Consider the following 19,636-nt stretch of genomic DNA (forward strand, 5'->3'; position numbering starts at 1 on the left):
TTATGAGCGCAGTACTAACCACACTCTGTCCTAAAAGACTCTAAGGTTTGCAGGAGTGATAGAGGTTTATACCGAGTTTTATTTGGTTTTATTTCTCAACTTCAGTTTCACCAGCTTTGGAAGTAAAAAAAACAATAAGTTGACTTGCTAACATTAGATAAATCTGGAGGAATTGAGCTGTAGCAGTATAACCAGAGAGGAAAACCAGAAGACTGCACTCAGTCACGGTAATTATTCTGCTGAATGTATTTCATGAAGGACTGTTAATATTCAAATACTATGGAGTTTAAGTATGTTTAAGTTTAAATATGCTTTCCATATGTTTATACAGTGCTCTTTGTGAAACAATGTAAGATTTTATAAGTTAATACTTGAATTGTACCCTCAATTTACTGAGGATGTGTTAAGAACTTTAAATTGAATGTAAATAAAATAATGCAATGTGTCCTTACTCTGAATTTATATTTGACTAATTTGTCGTGTTGAGAAGGAGGATATTTGTGTGGTTAATAAATATGTTACACTTTTTAATGTAAAGGTGTTATACAAATAAAATTGACATTGACATCTCTCACTTGACATTGCATACAGTGGGGTAGTTTCTTTATCAAACTGTTGTATTATAATTATTCTGGTAGCTATATGGTGCATTACGTGTAAACTCCTATAAACACAGGCAGTATTTTATCAGATTTTGAGTCAAATTACAACAGAGAAGTATCGCTGTACTTGTTCTCTCAGCTTTCCTGAGTATTCATGATAAAAATCTGCAACTTGGGTTGTGCATGAGTTTGTTTAACTTTGAGGACGGTGTGATCTGCAACAGGCATTTCCTGCTGATTCATTCTGGACTTCACTTTCCATAGATGACAAACCGAAAAGGATTATCCACAAAGGTCAACATAATAAATCAAAAAGATTGTTAAGCAAATATTTTTGATCCAGGCTTGATTCAGTTTCCTTACTAGAGTACGTAAAAACATTGTTGGATACGTCATTGTCCCCACTCTCCACACTGTTTTCTGGATGTGAGAGGTGTATTTGTTTGCCATTGCGCAGCATCGCTTACTGCACCTTTAATCTGGGTGAGAAGAAACAATTGAGACTTAAACACTAAACACACTAAAAGTGTTTAATAAAGAAACCAAATACAGAAGACAGCTAAACTGTGTGTGTGTGTGTGTGTGTGTGTGTGTGTGTGTGTGTGTGTGTGTGTGTGTGTGTGTGTGAGGAAGATGACAGATTGGCAATTCATTTTTTCATTTTGGGTGGCTTTTGTGCTCCGACCCAGAGTGTGCCGGATAATGGGGAGCTTGTGTTCGGACCCTCTTGACTGGCTGACTGGCTGTAAACATGGTCAGGTCCTGTCGTTACCTTGGCAGGACATCTCGCCACTGCTGTTGGCTGTGCACGAATAGCAGGGCCAGCATGCCTGGCTGCCCTACGGATAGCTCCAGATCTTACAGATGCCAAGCTGGTGTTTTTTGAGCGGCCAAACATATGTAAGGCTGTCATGATCTTTGACGGATTGTCTTTTATTGTTTTAAAGGCCTTTACTGCAGCTATTGAGGAGGCTGTAAATGATGCGTCGCTGTTGACCATGGCTGAAAGCTCCCGGCACATTTCAGCAAATCCTGCTGCAGCAGCTTGATGTGACACTGGAAAACAATACCAATAATAATTTAGGCAACAATAATAGCTTGATAAAAAAAAAAAGCAGAGTAGTTGTTATCACTGCAACCTACAAGACAGGGATTGGCAAGATAGGGTCTGCGGGGATAGATCGTACTTCAGCACATCTAAAGCTGAACTTGGGCAGTGTCCTGCTTCAAAAAGCTTGTTCAGTTTAGCTTTTGTGTCATCACCAACATCATGGTGGCTCAGTGCATCAGCCACATAGATGTTGTGGTTGTGGTCACTGCAGATGGACACGATTGTGGGGAAGGTAGGCACGTGAGGGTCCTTGCTTCTGAGGAGACATAGACAAAAATGCTATGTTCTTTACTGTTTAAGACAGGACAACAGTGATAAACCTTGAGTACATTAAAAGGCATAATATTAAGAGTAGGCCTTACTTACAGACTCTGCCTGCCTCTGCTCACTTGAGTGCGTAGGAGTGTCACAGTCATCTTAGCAGAGCAGTTTGTAATCTGGCTTCTGCCTGCCGCGTTTTCATTGCGAGGTCTCGTATTGCGTTGGCATCTGAAGTCCACCTTAAGAGGACAATATACAGGCATTATTTTAGGTCTGTCTTGATTAATCCTCTCTTTCACATGATTCATTTTGATGTCTGCGATGGTCATTGTAGTTGTACATATTGGTTTCTTTTCCTGCAAACTCTGGGAGAGCTCATTCATATTTGTAGCTACGATAAGAATTACAATTATCAGTCTACCACAAATGTTAAGATACCTTGAAAAGAACTTTCTGGCCCTTTCTTGGATATGTTCGGTCCACCCTCCAAGTGACTGTGTGACTTTTCAGCCACAGCTTTATATCATACTCTGTGTACAAGGCCATTCGAAGAATGGCGCTATAGTTAATATGATCACCTGTCTCACTTAATGTTTTATAATCACATACATGGTAATCATACCTGACTGGCAGACAGTCCTGTGAAAAACAGCAGAATCACATAACGTTATCAATATTAAAATCGTACACTCTTTATTTTTAACAGGATAAAAATACATTGGGTTCTTATCATAGATATTAATGTAAATGGACCTTCAAAGCAGGAAAGTCAGAAATGTTCTGCTTGGGGTTAATGCAGGCAAATCTGAGGAGAAAGATTATATATTTTAGACTTTAAAATATCGTTAACCTATGGAGAAAGAGAAAGTTATCTATAGTAAAATTAACATTTCTAAGGACAGAAACTGGTTAGTAAAGTTAACAGTTAGCTAGCTAGCTAACTAAATTAGCAACATTTTTGTTAACGTTAACTATGATGACTTTGGCCTTTAGGTCTTCGTTTTCGCTAACTAATGCTAACGAAAACAGTGAAAATTAAAATTATTGTAATTTACCGTTTTCCTTTACTGAGAGACATGATGCTAGTGCCGCGTTCTATTTACCTCGCAACTCGTTTTTTACGAGGTCAAAGTCGTAAACACGCCCCCTGACCTCGTATTTACGAGCTCGGAACTCGTACAACCTCGCAGTAGCCCGAGTTCAAAATCCAACATGGCTGCCCCCTGAATCAACAGTTGTGAAAACTGCAGTAACATAAAGTTATAAGCACTTATGTCTTATTTGTGTCTCACTAAATCAGTCGTTCACACAGGCATGTCCAACTTCTATCTGTTGACATGTTGTTACGCTGTTTGCATGCACAAAAAAACGGCGTAATGCGTTGTTATCAACTGGTATTGCTAACAATAGCTAACCGGGCTATGAAAACAATGAAAATCCGACTTTTAAATAGAACGCATTCAACTCGGGTATGACGTCATTCCCAGTTGCGGCTTCCGAGTTCCGAGGTAAATAGAACGCGGCATAGGACCATAGACTGTATATAAGAAGCATAGGACAACATCGATGCCTTCTAGCATCTACCATTTTAAAAAGGTCGTGTAGTGACGTCATATTCAGGTGACCCTTTGATGGTCAATAGCCATAACGCGATAGCTACGTTACCGCGAAAAGCTCTTGTCTACACCGTTTTATTCGCTCGTTGTAAAAGGTAAGCCCTAACTGCACAAACTAAACTTAAACAGAAGTCAGTGGTATTGTGCGAAATCGACATAAATAGCATTGACATGCTGGCCAGCGTTATCTAGCTCGCTAGCATTAAGTGGGCGGTCAGTGCTAAACATTAGCTAGCTAGCTGTGTGTTTGTCGCAGTAACGTTACCTTCGTTCACCATAGGATGTGAGGACAAATTACGGGACTGCTGTATTAACGTTAGGCAATTTGTGTTTAATTGTAGGCGAACTAAACTACTAATGCACACGTTGCTTATTTGTATCCGGAAGAGTTTCTTGTGTGACTTGAGCGTTAACGTTAGCTTGTTAACGTTAGCTAGATAGCTAGCTGTCAGTAGAACATGCATGTCGATTAACGTTGCTAATATCATTCATTACACCTAATTTGATTGTATAATGCCGGTTATCTACCAGTTGTGCACAGACTAAACAAGTTTTTTTTTTTCCTATCTGAAAGTCGTGACAGGATGGCTGCAGCGCATTGGGATGAGCGCCAGGCGTATGAGGAGCTGCTGTACTGGGACAGCCTGATACAAGAGGGCCACCGCCTCCACCCGCAAGATTTTGATAGGTAAACACTCACATTAAATCATATATAAAATAACCCTGAGGTAAAAGCAAGGCCATTTCATTTCTATAGCACAATGAATTTTAAGTTCTTTACATCAAAATGCATACAACAAGTAACATATGTACAGGAGAATACAACTAATACCTTTTTATAATTTTAGTTCAATCATAACAAAATAATATAAAGGAGAAAACACACAATTAGACACACAAAGAAATGTATCATAAATCGGAGAAAATAAGAATTTGCTGTTTGCATTTAAATGTGAGTACCAGTGAAGTGGCAGGTAACAGGTGAGTTTGCCACTGAGCTGATCAGTAAACAGTATATACAATTTTATTAAATGCAGAATTATATAATGAAGCACTGTGGGTAGATCAAGCCTTATAGGGTCCTGCTAACCGTTGAAAAATGCTGATTGTCTTGTTACTATGTTGTTGTAGCGCCTGTTTCTGACTTGAAAACTGGAGTTGTTTTCAGAGCTGCCCTCATTTTATTTCCTTCCCCCAGGTACGAGGATCTGCGTTACTGGTATGACTGTCTGTGCTATGAGGAGGAGCTGAGACAATACCATGATTACATCACTGCTATCGAGGAGATAGAGGGTGAACGGCACCATGAGGTTGTTGTTGTTTTACTTGCTAAATTGTCCCCCAATGACTTGATAATCATATGCTTTTTTATTTTTTATTTGAGTCATTTAACCCACTTCTTCAATCCTCCACATTAAGACTGAACATCTAATGTTTTCCAGTTTCTTTTGTACTTTAAAAAGATTGCTTTTCCTCTTGCACGGAAGCTCTATCTGTTTCTTTTTCCAAGTTTTTTTTTTTTTTTTTTTTTTTTTTTTTTAAATCATGCACTTCCTTACTATTTCTATTATACTTCTCAATTCTATTTTTGCTTTACATGTTCTATGATATCTTAGTAGCAATAACCTGAATTAAGACTGCCATTACTGCTTTTAATGACTACTTGTAATAATCTATTTATTACAAAAAATGTCTTAATAAATGATTACAGTATATAAACTAAAGGTACATTTGCTCACATCTACACTGTGTTCTTTTCTCCAAAATAAACCTCACTTAGTCTGATTTCCATATTAAGGAACCTGTGGCCCCACGGGTGCACATGGGGCCATATGAGCGGCACACGATGGCCAAACACTCTGAAGTTTATCCTTCACCAGAGGAGCTGGATGCAGTACAAACAATCATCTCCAGTGTGGAGTGTGCCCTCAAGATTGTGTCTGACCAGATGGATACTCCGCAAGATAACCAGGGAAATACAGAGACGGGGAGGTGAGCGAGGTGTCTAAATGGCGTTTGTCCCAGTGATTTAAAAAGTATACAGAGTGGTGTTTAAAATTTGTCTTTTAACTCAACACTTTTTCCTCTTTATAAAAAAATAATTAAATTGTTCTGATTTCCTCTTCACAGTGCAAGCAGTGATTCACAAGAGCGTGTCCTGCGTGGGGTTATGAGGGTCGGCCTGGTGGCCAAGGGACTCCTGCTGACGGGAGACAAGGACCTGGAGCTGGTGCTGCTTTGCTCCAAAAAGCCTACCATCACCCTGCTTAATCAAGTGGCTGAAAAGTTAACTGAACAGTTAGAGGTAGAATTGACTACCTACAGTTGTTTTGTGTCATTCTCCATTTTAAAAAGTCACAGAATTAGGAAAGCAAAAAAGGAATCTTAATATCCAAGAAACAACAACAACAAAAACCTAACATTTTCTTTCTCTTTTTAATAGGCAAGTTCAGCGGGGATTTATACAGTAAGCCAGTGTCCAGGGGATGCAGCCCTTGTTGTGAATAGCACTGAGTCGGCCCTGACTCTCACTATCCACCTGACATCGCCTCTTGTCAGGACAGTGCAAGAGAGTAAAACAGCAGAAGAAGGTACGTATGTTGGTCCAGTCTCCAACATCAGCTACCACAGGCCTGATCTGTGTGTTCTGAGTGTGCAGACACTGTACTTCTCCACTGATCTGTAGCTCTGCACTGACAACTGAAACGCCACACGCGTCCATCTTCTTTTCATTAACCTTCAGTGGAGCTTGTACAGTGACTGTCTCAGACCGATGCCTGTGAACAACCAATGAATGTTGGCTCTTCACTGCCTCGAGAGTCCTGGCGTCGATTTGGGACAAACTGGCGCTTGCCAGCACTACATTTTCCTCTGTAGTCGCTGATACACTCTGCACATGTTAACAATGCCACAGTCATAAAAAGAACTGTTTTACTCATGTTGAATTGTTTTCATGTTTTAAAGTGAAGGCTTTTCAAGAATAACAAGCTAAAGCGCGTATTGCATGTACTTGATGCTGAACATGTACATTTGGCACCAGCTGCAGCAAAACTGATAATCATTTATAAAACAGAGAATGGGGACATTTCTATGGCTTCTCATGGGATCATTTAAATTCAACCAGACAGGACAAAAGTAGTAAAACTAAATCACGGTTGTTGGTTTATAGATGAATGTGTTTGGTTAGTGGAGTTTTTGTTGAGCTTCTGTGTTGATCAGCATGAGCTGTATTTACATGGGAGTCTAAAGTTTTAATGATGGGAGTGCTTAAGCCCCACATACAGAACCATACCGCTCTCAGTGCAGTTTTAGTGCATTTACTACAGCGCACACTGGGGCTGCACTTAAAATAGTGTAATAATTGTGATCCCGACTTTAGCATCCACAATCATTCAGACTTGATTATTTGCAGCCCTGACTCTGTGTTTGAAGGGCTTACACTGGTGCATCACATTAGGTGCTCCCTATTCACAGGTCAACTTTATCAGGAATAGTGTTCCACAAGAGAACAATGGTTAGCATAATGTTGAGAGCTGTTGGTACAAATACGTTTTTTTAAATTAACTGTGTAAACTATAGCTGTTTATTTTTTTATATTCGAATAATATTCGAATATTAAATATTTTCCACAGCGACAAACACAAATCAGCAGAAAACTCTGCAGTTGAAACATTATCTAACAAGTGTATTGAAGCAACTCTGTTGTAAAGGCTAACGTTGCTCGGTTAGCACAATGACATCATGTTAGAAAGCACAGCCAACGATTTGTCATAAACTAAGTAACAATAGTGTTAGCCACGATGCTAACAGCATTTATAACTAAGCCAAACGGTGCTGCCACTACTATTGGTAGGTAAGGTAATATGTAGTTGAAGCTAACTCTGACAGCTGTAGGGCAGCTAACATTAACTTTAGCTGTCTCCATGAAGCTCCCAGCTAAGTTCCTGTAACTTGCGACGCAGTTATGAAACCAGAAGGAGCTAACTATTGATAACAAGCATTTTGGCTTGGTGGATGTCGATTTTAAAGTCATGTTAAAGCCTGTCACGCCCCCTGTACTAACATTACTCGGTACGTATTGTTAGCTCACAATGCCTTGTTTCTCACTCCAGTAACTTATTGTTCATCAGACATGAGATGAGGGAGATTAGCTTACGTTAGCCAGCCTATTAATTAAAAAAAATCACATTCGAATAGTAATTTCAGCATTCAAATAGTATTGATTTTTTTTTTTTTTTTTTACTATTCAAATTATATTTGACTTTCGGAATTTGTTCCAATAGCCTAGCCTAGTGTAAACTTATTGTCCCATTAGCGACCGAGCTAACTATTTGCCAACTGACCCTTAGCAAACCCATTACCTCAGACAGCTTTATTTTCCCTCTTCAACACCTTAATTTAAATAACTTTGTTATTGAATGGGATGATGTGCAGTGGTGATGAACACAATGCTGGTAAACGGAACAGTGGAGAGAAATGGAGAGAAGCTGCAGGAGTTATTGTGACTGAGCTAATAAGATTTAGTAGGCTACAGCTGTTCTTTCAGTGTGTCAGATACACATTGAATTAAAATGTAAGTAAATATAAGTATTGGATCTGACCCGATATAAGGGATACCCAATAAAAAAGGACATTACTTTGGTGACATTATTAGTATTATGGAATCTTATTATATTTACTGGTGTGTTGAGCTTTAAGAACAAACTGTCAATCGTACTTTTACTTAAAAGATTTGACCATTTTTAAAATGCAACTCAATAGTTCAGATTTCCTGGGTAAGGATGCGCTGTGTCGATAATTATCATTTCAGTTCAATATATATGCCATTATAATTTTGTCTTTTATCGTGCAGCCCTGTTGCAAGCATACTTTACTGTTGGCTATTTGTTTTTCAGTTTTTAATCTGTCCTATAACTCATTCAGCTGTTAATTTTGGTGCAGGATGGAAATCAACTTGCAGAAGCTTAAAAACCTGCTGAGGTTAGATTAGTTGAATTGGATCTGTAGTGTAGAAAATGAGCTAAAACTTGCACAAAGTTGGTATGGCCCATTTGTTTTTGATTTTTCATAAGGCCAGTTAAAGGCACTTTTAGATCAGGGACTCTCATCAGTTTTGCTGCAGTGTGGGGCTGACGTGAAGATTCTCTCAATGCTTGTGATTTTCAATTGATTGCCTTTTAGTTTGTCAAGTTTTTTAGGGACGCTGGACCTTTGACCAACTGGACATACTGTCTCAGGAGGGGGGGAAGCAGCAAACCCAAGCCGAGGGATAGGGGGTATTTATTGTAGTTTACACAGTGCACACATTAACAACATGCTATGTCATTTTGTAAGTACTACTGTGTCTTTATGACATTCTTCCACTTTCACACACTGTGGAAAGGTTAACTGGCGTCTGTGACAGATGACTGTTATGCTTGTTGGGACCATAGATTTATACATTAGGTACCTGGGACCCCCTTTCCCTGCTGCTGCTGGTTTGGGGAAAGCTGCTACTCCCTGAGCTGCAAGACAGATCCGACCCCCTTGGTCAAACTGTACCTTTTCTTCTTACCCCACCTCGTCAATAGAAACGCAAACAGTCAACGATCCGCCGGACGTTCTGGACAGGCAGAAATGCCTAACTGCCTTGGCGTCTCTCCGCCACGCCAAGTGGTTCCAGGTTTGCATTCACGTCCTTATTTGTACATAAGGTTGAACTGTTTCTTTGAATGGTCTCTCTTTATTATCCATTTAGAGATAGTAACAGTTTTAAAATGTGCTCTCAGTTGTTGTTGTTGTAGTCTTCTATAATCTTACCAAAGGGGAAAGTCTTCAACTCCAGAGTTTTACTTGGTAACTCATAAAGAGTGATCTGCTGATCCATACCAATGTCACATTTGGATGATTGGTATTAACACCAGTATATACTTTGATTTATCCAAATGTCCTCTGTCAGGCTGGGCTCTCTCAATATCAACTGTTGTGCAGTTTCTCCTATTGACCACAACAAACCGCATTTGGACAAAAATGTGTGATAATATGTATTAGTCCTAACAGTTGTTGATTTGAAGATGGCTCAGTTCTGACCTGCCTGTGCTTTGTTTTCTGGGTCATTTGTGGAACCTCAGGGCACAGGGTTGAGCTGACATCCGAGGCGGCAACACCTCACACTGAACTGCCTTTTGTTTGTGTCTCCAGGCCAAAGTCATAGACCTGAGTTCTGCCGTCGTCGTGATCCGGATCATGAGAGACTTGTGTAACCGTGTTCCTACCTGGACGCCACTCTCAGGATGGGTGAGGAAACTCTGGTTGCACACGTTGCAGCTAAGAGGAAGTTGTGTACAAACCAGTCTCATTTTTGGCAGCTTCTCTTTAGCTCTTTGATTGTTGGCGCTTGATAGGTAGTGTCTTTACTTTGTGCTTTCATCTCCACATAGCCTCTTGAACTGCTGGTAGAGAAGGCTCTTGTTACATCTGAGAGACCAATGGGAGCAGGCGAGTCATTGCGCCGGGTTTTGGAGTGTGTTGCATCTGGAATGCTCTTGGAAGGTAAACTTTTTATTGAGTTGTCAAACCAGCATGCATGTTCATACACTGACAATAACATTAATGCACTACTTTAACTTACTGTGCAAAGATGGCCCCGGATTAAAAGATCCATGTGAGAAGGAAGCAGTCGACGCCACTGAATGTCTGACTCCGCAGCAGCGTGAAGACATCACGCAGAGTGCTCAGGTAAGATGAGGATGCTAATACATGTAGGCCGAATACCGGTCTCAAAGTATACCGCGGTTTGAAAAAGTCAAGGTTTCGAAACCACTAACATTTTCCGTTAAACCGTTGCTAAGGTATGAGCTGTTTTTTTTTGAGTGGTCAAGGAGAGAAACTGCAGTTTAGTAATCCATCTCCCTGCCAGTGTGCAGTGTGTTTTTAAAAATAAAATACATTGTGTAAAATGGAGAAAAAAATGTTTTTTAATCAGACATTTAAAAAAAAACAACATTTTTTTAAAGCTGTAATTGCAATACCGTGATATTTCTGCTGAAGGTTATCATACCGTCAGAATCGTATACCGACCCATTCCTAAATACATGCACCTAAGTACACTCAGGATTTTGACCTAACTTTTACATTTTCCATTTAGTTTGCCCTAAGGCTGTGTGCGTTTGGACAAATGCACAAGGTGTTGGGGATGGACTTAAAACCTCTAAAGCCACGGAAATCAATGGGTGCGGGCAGCAAAGGTGGCTCAGGTATCTAATGATCCTTTCCTCTTTTCTGTGCAGTTCAGTAAAAATCTTTCATGAAACGATGTGTTCTCAGACTTGTTTCTGCTGTTTCATGCAGCCCAGATACCACCTGCAGGGCAGTTCAACCTGCCTGCTAAGAGATCGTACACAGAGGTAGAGAAAGAAGAAGAAGATGAGGAGGAGCCCCAGCTCAACAGCAAACAGAGGAAGTTTCTCAAGTTCCAGAAGCGCTTTCAGAGAAAATCATGTTAGTAAAGACTATCCCAAGGCCCCGGTATAGGCTGAGCCTTTTTACTGTTAAATGAACTGTAGATATTTGATAAAGACTGTATATAAAGAAAGTGGCTTGACAGCTCCCCAAAAGTAAAGCCAAAACTTCTCGATCATCCCCTGGTAGCTGGTTGCAGTAAAGGGCATAAACCCTGCCCCCTCCAGGACATTGGCCACACTAAAGAACCAAAGTGCACGTCAAATAAATGTTTCCCAAAGATGGTTTCTGTTAATTTACGTAGTTCTTATCGCACTGATGATTGTTATGAGGTTATAATTTTTCTGATGACTTTGGTTTTTATTAATAATTTAATGCTATAAAAACGGGATGAAACATGAGTCATGATTGATAGCTGTGATTGACTCGCAATTGGCGGGGTGGGTGTATTGGTGGCTCCATCGCCCGATCACTACTGCACAGATTCGTGCTCCAAAATTAGAACATGGCAGCGCCTGTATCCGGGATATTTTGGCTTTACTTTTGTACAGTGGGAGGAAGTGGAGACGAGTCATCCATCTTCAGATACAGTCTGATATTTTACCGTGAACTTCATGACACAACTTGACCCTGTCCATTGTACAGGTGTTATAATACACAGCTGTATGTTGTCAATTCAACAGGGCTTATTTAAAGAAACACTGAGTTCAATTGGAGTCCTGGCTCTTTCTATTTTCCATCTAATTTAATGTTAATTGTGACATTACAATACATTTTTTTACATGCATCCTCATGCCCTGATATGACAGTTTTTTTATGTACACTTAGCTAAATCTAATGCAATCTAATATCTGTACCTAATAAATTGGCAAAACAATCTAACTATAAAGCAAGACATCAGTGTGTGTGTGTGTGTGTGTGTGTGTGTGTGTGTGTGTGTGTCCTTCACATAGCTCGAGAACCGTTCATCCAAACTATTTCACACTTGGCGGATGTATTTCTGTGGACCCAAGGAAGTGCAGTGTAGCATCTGCATGCATTATATTTTAATGAAAAGCGTGAATGCTTTTTGATAGTGCGTGTCATCCTTGCACCAGGGTCCATACTAATCTCTATATTGTTTCCAGTTAATGTGAGGTGACATGAAGCTTTTAAGAGACAACCAGGTGACTGCCTGAGTACTGATGAACTCTGTTGTGCGGAGCCAGGCGCGTATGTGTGGTCGGAATGGTTTTGGGTGCAGGCTGTAATGGTCTGAAATCCAGCTTGTTTTTATTTCTTTAAACCAATCACAATTGTCCTGTGCAGCGCTAAGCCCTGGATGTAGCGACGGTGCCCTTGCATAATCGATAGCGGAAGGGGAGGGACGTGTCAGGCGTTATCCCATTACATCTGGTGAGGAAGACTACATTGTAGCAAACTCTTCGCTTTAGCGATGTAACTCAGAATAAATGCTATTCCCAGGAAAAGGCTGTTCCAAAATAGGTCAGCGTATAGGCCTACTCTAGCATTGCTAGGGGACGCAACTATGTCATAGCAGGTGTATTGCTATTGGATTGAGGATCCAAGGGAGTGCAGTGTCGAGTGTGAAGTTTGAATGAGCGGTTCTCGAGAAAGCTGCAAACAGCAATACCGGAGGCCAAGCAATTGTACTCTTCAAATATTAAAGGATAGATTTGCATTTTTACAGCAACCTATAACAGTAACCCAATAGCATATTGCATCAATCACATAGTGTATTAGAACACAGCCTTAGTGTCAACAGTGCATATTTAGAGGTTAAAGACAACATTGGACCCCTTGTGACACTGGACCCTAAACCCCAGGAGAATTAGCCTTCAGGAGTTTCTGCCAGAAAGTGTTTATTTTGACCCAAACCACTATCTTTTCCTAAACTTAATGAAGAGATTTCTGTCAGAAAAAGCTTTCAGGCCAACTTTTTCTGGAATGTTTTGACTGCTAATAGAAACTTGGTGTATTGATAAAAAAAAAAAAGATTTGTGAAGACAAAAACAGTTTTGGGGAAGACGTAATGAAATGGGAAAATTCTGCCGTATACCCACTTATTTTTGTTGGGTAAAGCGCCACATTTGATTGCTCATATTTCTCTTTCTGCCTTTTCTCTACCCGTTCCTTTTCTCTGTAGTCACAGATGATTTCAGCATGAATGCCGTAATGCGTCTGAACCAGTACAGACCTGGCCTGGAATACCGACTTACATCTCAGACAGGTCCCGTTCATGAGCCGGTCTTCACAATGGCTGTGGACGTAAATGGGAAGACCTACGAGTCAACGGGGCCCTCCAAACGAGCTGCCAAGCTTAATGTAGCAACCAAGGCAAGATTCTTGTCTACATAAGTTGCTAAGTTGATAAGTATTGTAGCGCAATAGTAGCAATTATTAATGATCAATAATCAATTTATACCCAAAATATATAACGATAACTAATACCTCAAAATGATGCATCACAAACACGTACATTTGTACCACAGATGGAGAGTGATGGCTCTCAACTTCAGCTATCAGAATGAGTTTATCTTCAATAACGGCATCTAAACTTGACTTTAGTCTTTGTAAAGGTTGGATACAAGTGCTCTTAGCTGTAGTCCTATATTACTAAACGTCTAAAGGTAATCAAAGTGGTCATCAGCGCTTTTGTCCTGCAGGCACAAAGAGATGTAAAAACAAGCAAGACAGCATCCTTTGTCCTTACACCACAATGTATGCTATTCTATATTCAGAAGTGTGGTGCTGCCCATGTGATCACATTTCATTAGGTCAACCTGCCTTAAGACATCAGATGCTGTTCTATAACTATACACAATGCATTCTGTGTCTCTCTGGTCTGGTCTGTAAACAACTTTGGTATTTCTTTCCCAGATTTAACACATTGACATTATTTAACACCTAGAACATATGCCTGTCTTCATTGTTGACCGTTTGTCTTCACCGTTACAGCCCACACTAAGCATGTGAATGAAGGAAGAGTTGTTAATGTTTTGACTTTTGTAATCAACAGGCCCTGCAGGATCTCGGTCTTCCGACAGGCTCAGAATCTAAAGCAGAGACCGTTAGTGATGTTGAAGGAACCCAGGAATTAGTAAAAGCTGCTAGCACGGCCTCTACTACATCAGATGACGTATGTACCTCCGGTTCCTCCCTTTCGTAGTGGTGTATTTAGAAGCCTCTTTAAAAAACAAAAAAGCCCATGCAATAAAGCCGTCTCAGCATTTGCTTTCCTCCAGTGAGAAAACAAAAAGTGAGATGTTCTAAAAAAACAAGGGTTTGTAGTCAGGTGCGTTTAACGGCCATTGTTTGTCTATTTGCTATGAACAGAGCGGTCAGGGTCCTATCTTAACCAAACATGGCAAGAACCCTGTGATGGAGCTGAATGAGAAGCGCCGCAGTCTGAAGTATGCGCTGTCTGCAGAGACGGGGGGCTCCCATGAAAAGTGCTTTGTCATGGAGGTGAGTCAGCAGTGTCATATGCACAGGCTACCCGCAGGGTCTTAAAAGTCTTAAATTCAATATTCTAAAAATAAGACCTTAAAAGTCTTTAAATTTCGTTAACAAAGTATAACATTTCATTAAAGGTCCAGTGTGTAACATGTTTAGTTCATTATCAATATCTGTGTTGCCCGTTCACAAACTTGTTGTTTTTCATGAATATTTACCACCACTATCAATTCTAAGTATTCCTTTTGGCTTGAAATTTTACATTTGCATTCACGTGAACTGGGGTAGACGCTCCATATTCATGCGCCATCTTGAAATACGTTAGCCAGTAAGGGGCATACAGGACATACTGTATCGTAGCTTCCCGGCCCCGGCAAGTTTGAAGAAGAAAACCTGGAGGACCACATGTATTCAGAATCCAAATTTCAGGAACAGGAGTGTTCTTCGCCCAGAAAAAAGAAAAAGGCTATTGGAACGAGCAAGAGACCGGCTTTTTGAAGCGCGAAGGCTACCGTAGCATGTATTTGCATGTATTTGCATGTATTTTAGCTGATGTCAGTTTTCTTCCGCTTCCTTTGTGTTGGAATTTTAAACTCCGGTGGATTTCTGAGGACTATGGTTAACTGCTCCTCAGATCTCTGCAGGGTAAATCCAGACAGCTAGCTAGACTATCTGTCCAATCTGAGTTTTCTCTCGCACGACTAAACTTTAGAACATACACATGTTCCACCAAAACAAGTTCCTTCCCGAGGCTATTTTGCAGCGGTTCCATGCGGAGCTTAGCGCCGCCCATGACGATTGTGATTGGTTTAAAGAAATGCCAATCAACCAGAGCACGTTTTTCTCCCATCTCGGAATGCTGTGTGGACGTCCCAGACCTTCCTCCGCAGCGCCTTGGAGGATGGTCTGGCAAAGCGAGACTACTGACAAACTAACGTTAGCTCGTCGGTTAGAATGGCCATGTGTCTGAAGGTCTGGCCACAGATGCGGACCAGTTGGCGGACGAGGCGGAGGGCCACGGGGCTGAGGTTAGCACAACAAGCGGATCGGTGGGTGAGTCAGTCTAGCGCTAATGAAACGGCGGAGCTGGAAGACCCGCCTGCAAGTTCCTGATCAGCTAGCAACGGAGAGAGGGCTGTGTATGACGAGGACGGTGTCGGCGGGGCTGCACCTTTTGTAGGGTATGTTGGAAACAGGCACGCACATTTGGCATCACCCAGGGTGAGAAGACGAAACAAACCGGAGCCCAACTCTCTATCCACCGCTGCTTTCAAGCAGCCTTGTGATGCAAAAGCAGAACGGGATGAAACAATCACTGAAGCAATCGGCATTTGCATTGGCATATTATATTATATTGTTCTTCATGCAACACATACTTTATTATCTTATGTTATTAGAGTACACACCTTACAAAGCTATTATGAACTAATTATGGCGAGTATTATAATAAAATGTTTTATTCAATTCAGGTTACGTTACATAGTAAATAATTCTTTTCTCAGGCCTAAAAACCACACTGATTTCCCATTACATGGCCGTGAAGTTGGCTTTAAATTTCATCCTAGGTGGTATTAAAAAGGTCTTAAAAAGTCTTAAATTTAACTTGAAGAATCCTGGGGGTACCCTGTATGCAAGAAACAAGACTAATAAGATAGTCAAAAGGTTTGTTGTCTGTTTTTGCTTTCCTAGTGTCTTAAGTCCACTAGATGTGTAGAAGTGTTACCTCTTTCACACCAATGACCTGGGTTCAACCCTTCTTTTGGGAATTCAAACCAAGCCAGTCAACATGGGTATATCCCTGGTCATGACAATTCAGAAATGACCTGGGTCACAACCCGGGAGCAATGCATAACAATTTACACGTCATATTCAGTGAACAGCTAACTTGTTACATACTCCAGTCCAGCTATGTACAGTACACCACCAGAAATAATGTTTTGTAGGTACTTGAATTTGTCATTATACAGTAGAGAGAAATAAAGCATATTTTATGATTGATATCATTAAAAGTAAAGTTGGGCTTTGCTGTCAGCTTCACAACTCTTTTTTTTTTTTTTTTTTTTTAAAGACAGAGGGCAGAAAAAGAGAGATTTGCGCTACCCAGCAGCCGCACTGGACTGCAGGCTAGAGAAGTGTCTAGAGTCTCGTGCGAGAGAGGGGCGGTGATGAGAGAATTAAACTCAACTTTTTTTTTTTAATTGTTTTATTTTTTATACCTTTTACGTTCTACTCCTGGGATTTTCCAGGTAGTTTTGCCTGTAAAACTCTGCTACCGTTCTACAAAAGTTGACTTGCGGAGTCAACTTTGGAGACGGACATCCGGGCACACTGTCCGCCATCTGTTCTCATAGGGAATGAATTGAACCGCTCCACTCTGCTAGCGTAGAGCACAGTGAGACAAAAACAATGTTGTTGTTGTTGTTGTTGTTGTTGGGGTTTTTTTTTTTTTTTCAAAGTGTGCAGCGATCAATTTGAATCATGCGAATCATTTCAATCCACATTGAAATCGACCCAAGTCCTACCCTGATCCAACCCACCTCGGGACCTGGGTTGCGAGGCCGAGACGATCGATGAGAGTTAACCCATTCAAACACACAGTCAACCTTGGTTCAACCCTGGTTGAGCCCTGGGTGTGAAAGGGCTATTTGTAGACGAATCATATAAGAATAAACACTGATAGAAAGCAATGCATGTCTGTTTTAAAAGGGTACAAATGTTGATGCGTTACCTTTTTTTTTCCTGTGTAGGTGGAGGTTGATGGGCAGAAGTTTAAAGGGAGAGGCTCTAATAAGAAGGAAGCAAAGGCCTATGCTGCCCTCGCTGCTCTGGAGAAGCTGTTTCCGGAAGACGGAGATGAAGATTCAAACACCAATAGAAATTCTAGTTTTACAAAGAAGAAGGTCACCTACACCGACATGGTAAGTTATCTAGTTAAGGATGTGATCTATGGTTTATCTAGGTAGTATTGCTGACCAGTCAGTGTACATGGTACAAGGTTTTATATAATTGCATATATGTTGAATAAAACATTTTAGTTCCTCAGTTAACCTTAAGAAATTCATGCTCACTTAGGGAGTTATTTCTTTTTATCTTCATATATAAATACATCTCTGACACATTAGCCACTGCATGCACATCTGCACAAAAGCATACTCTCTTGCCTAAAAGCATTTGCCCTAACATCAAATCTTCTGCCATTTCCTGCTCAACAGCACATCCCAGGGTTCGGCACTATCCGTGGCATTCCTTCAGACTCTGGGCCTCGTGGCTGGGGTCCCAACAGAGGTCGAGGCAGGGGCCGAGGCAAACCGTATTCTTCAGGACCCAGCTATAACAAAAGTAAATACTTTTACACTCACTAGGTGTCAGCCTTACAAAGAAAATATAAGAATCTTTTAAATACACTTAACATACCTGCAAGGAAATTGATTAAATGGCCATTTCTTTTCTTTATTTTAAAAGCCAACTATAGTTATGAGGGCGGCACTGGCACAGGCTATCGTAAGTAAACCCTTTTCACTAAAATATACTATAGATTCCTCTGTAGTCTCCTTAATGTTAGTAGTAAAGGTCAACATTTTCATGCTGTGCATATCTTGCTTGACTCGAGTTATACTGCTGTAGGTTTCTCTTGAAATTGGTCCATTTTTAGTTTGTTCCAAGCATGTACAGAACTGATTTTACATAGCAGTGAGGTTGCTCTCATTTTATCTGTCTTTTAGATAAGCTGTATGATAATAATGCAGCTAGCACCACAGCCCAAGCCCCTGACACCACTGGATCCGGCAGCAACATTGGCTACGGCACCTTTTATCCGGAGGGCAGCGGCTCCACCTACGCCTCCCCACCCGTCTCCAGCGCCGACTTCAGCACCACAAAGGGAGAAAGCTACCAGTCAATGCCGCCTCCCGCCGACCAGGAGAGCCCCTACAGCTACGGGTATGGAGACGAGAAGAAGAAGATGCTCACCCAAAGTCAGGCTGAGGGCCAGGGAGGAGACTACTCTATGTACAGCACGGCTTACCCTAGCTCGGTGACGGGTGGCCAAATGTATAATAATTATGGTGAGTAAAGACGTAGCAAGTTGAAATTCCCCCCTGCAATCATATACATCTACTTATCTCTTCCTGCTAGTGCTTTTTAAATACTGACATAAAAAAATTCCTTGCTGCATTTATGTCCTGTTTCAAAATCCTGTTTCATAAAATGCATCCGATACAATAAATAATGCCTTCTGTTTTGATCACTCCACAGACTGGGGGAACCAGCAAGGGTATGACACGAACCAAGGCTACACGGGGCAAAACCAGAGCTTCGGCGCTCAAAACCAGAGCTTCGGCGCTCAAAACCAGAGCTTCGGCGCTCAAAACCAGAACTTCGGAGGACAAAACCAGAGCTTCGGAGCTCCAAACCAGGGCTCATACTCTGGATACAGCAACATGAATTACTAACCATCACATTGTGTGCAACCATTCTCACCTCACTATCTTTTGAATCTGTCTCTGTCCACTCTTGATGATGATCCTGGGTTAGTACTTCTGCTTGTGTTGTCTCTGAAACTGGATTTTGTTTTTGTGTTTTCACCTAACTTGTTAGTTCTTGGACATATGGTAACAGTTGTAGGTGACAGATGCAGACTTATCTTTTGATTTATCTGTTTACGTTTTTCTGCCGCATCCTTCACCATGCCTGTGTTGACATGAGTGTAAAAAAACATACATGGTTTATCATTATGTTTTGTTTCTAGGGTCGTGTTTTTTTAATCTAGTGTACTGGTTCTGTATCAGTATGTTGTGGTCTTTATTTGAAGCCGCTTGTACGTTTGAACTGAAGAATTATTCCTGTCACATAAACTGCTCTAATCTTTCTTGTAAAATAAACAACTCTTATTTTGGAGCAAAGATTCTTACCATCAGTTTGCTAATTCAAAGACAAATACAAAGTTTCTAACATTGAGTATTTAGAGCTTTTTTGCCTTTTCAGTTACTGTGATGGATGGAGCTCTGATATTGAATGTCACAGTTCAGGTCAGAGTTGGGCTACTGTTTGTTGGATTATGAATTATGTCTTCAAAGCAATGAAGGCGGGTCAACTTGAGCTTCCCTTAAAAATGACAAAGATATTCCTCACATCAGTGTTACTGGGAATGT

At 40.8% G+C, this 19,636-nt stretch overlaps 2 protein-coding genes and 1 non-coding gene across 9 annotated transcripts; 1 reads left to right on the plus strand and 2 right to left on the minus strand.

Annotated features, from left to right (window-relative positions):
* Window positions 1–1,118: 1,118 nt before the first annotated feature.
* LOC116039536 lies at window positions 1,119–7,354 on the minus strand. 3 transcript variants are annotated; one of them, XM_031284373.1, is made up of 7 exons: window positions 7,323–7,354; window positions 3,030–3,069; window positions 2,728–2,779; window positions 2,413–2,613; window positions 2,080–2,213; window positions 1,746–1,969; window positions 1,119–1,658 (listed from the first exon to the last, which is right to left on the minus strand). In XM_031284373.1, exons 2-7 carry the CDS (start codon window positions 3,050–3,052, stop codon window positions 1,252–1,254), a joined length of 1,041 nt encoding a protein of 346 aa, XP_031140233.1. In that variant the 5' UTR covers window positions 3,053–3,069; window positions 7,323–7,354; the 3' UTR covers window positions 1,119–1,251. The 3 variants fall into 3 exon arrangements, with proteins under 3 accessions (XP_031140233.1, XP_031140232.1, XP_035856641.1); XM_031284372.1 differs by lacking the exon at window positions 7,323–7,354 and adding an exon at window positions 3,506–3,632; XM_036000748.1 differs by lacking the exons at window positions 2,413–2,613; window positions 7,323–7,354 and adding an exon at window positions 3,506–3,632.
* Window positions 3,541–19,390, plus strand: LOC116039534 (interleukin enhancer-binding factor 3-like). Of its 5 annotated transcripts, none has more exons than XM_031284369.2 (21): window positions 3,589–3,689; window positions 3,847–3,858; window positions 4,155–4,278; window positions 4,789–4,900; window positions 5,371–5,582; window positions 5,721–5,895; window positions 6,034–6,181; window positions 9,161–9,252; window positions 9,771–9,866; window positions 10,010–10,121; window positions 10,210–10,307; window positions 10,717–10,825; window positions 10,920–11,069; window positions 13,177–13,367; window positions 14,050–14,169; window positions 14,367–14,498; window positions 17,234–17,404; window positions 17,699–17,825; window positions 17,949–17,987; window positions 18,209–18,550; window positions 18,741–18,937. In XM_031284369.2, exons 3-21 carry the CDS (start codon window positions 4,175–4,177, stop codon window positions 18,935–18,937), a joined length of 2,727 nt encoding a protein of 908 aa, XP_031140229.1. In that variant the 5' UTR covers window positions 3,589–3,689; window positions 3,847–3,858; window positions 4,155–4,174. The 5 variants fall into 5 exon arrangements, with proteins under 5 accessions (XP_031140224.1, XP_031140225.1, XP_031140226.1 ...); XM_031284367.2 differs by having other exon boundaries at window positions 3,616–3,689; window positions 3,847–3,855; window positions 4,152–4,278; XM_031284364.2 differs by lacking the exon at window positions 3,847–3,858 and having other exon boundaries at window positions 3,541–3,685; window positions 4,165–4,278; window positions 18,741–19,390.
* LOC116039710 lies at window positions 12,082–12,190 on the minus strand. Its single transcript, XR_004102493.1, has one exon. It is a non-coding gene; the product is annotated as a U6 spliceosomal RNA (small nuclear RNA).
* Window positions 19,391–19,636: the final 246 nt, after the last annotated feature.

The sequence above is a fragment of the Sander lucioperca genome, chromosome 4 (assembly GCF_008315115.2).
Source record: "Sander lucioperca isolate FBNREF2018 chromosome 4, SLUC_FBN_1.2, whole genome shotgun sequence".
Classification (NCBI taxonomy): Eukaryota; Metazoa; Chordata; class Actinopteri; order Perciformes; family Percidae; genus Sander; species Sander lucioperca.

Coding starts and splice junctions, on each gene's coding strand:
- LOC116039534 (XM_031284364.2), top strand. CDS start 3,606: ATGGTCAATAGCCATAACGCGATAGCTACGTTACCGCGAAAAGCTCTT. Junction 4,901..5,370: donor AGGGTGAACGGCACCATGAG/GTTGTTGTTGTT, acceptor AACCTCACTTAG/TCTGATTTCCATATTAAGGA. Junction 5,896..6,033: donor AGTTAACTGAACAGTTAGAG/GTAGAATTGACT, acceptor TCTTTTTAATAG/GCAAGTTCAGCGGGGATTTA.
- LOC116039536 (XM_031284372.1), bottom strand. CDS start 3,554: ATGCTAGAAGGCATCGATGTTGTCCTATGCTTCTTATATACAGTCTAT. Junction 3,070..3,505: donor CTTCTTATATACAGTCTATG/GTCCTATGCCGC, acceptor CGAGGTAAATAG/AACGCGGCACTAGCATCATG. Junction 2,214..2,412: donor GCCAGAAAGTTCTTTTCAAG/GTATCTTAACAT, acceptor TGTCCTCTTAAG/GTGGACTTCAGATGCCAACG.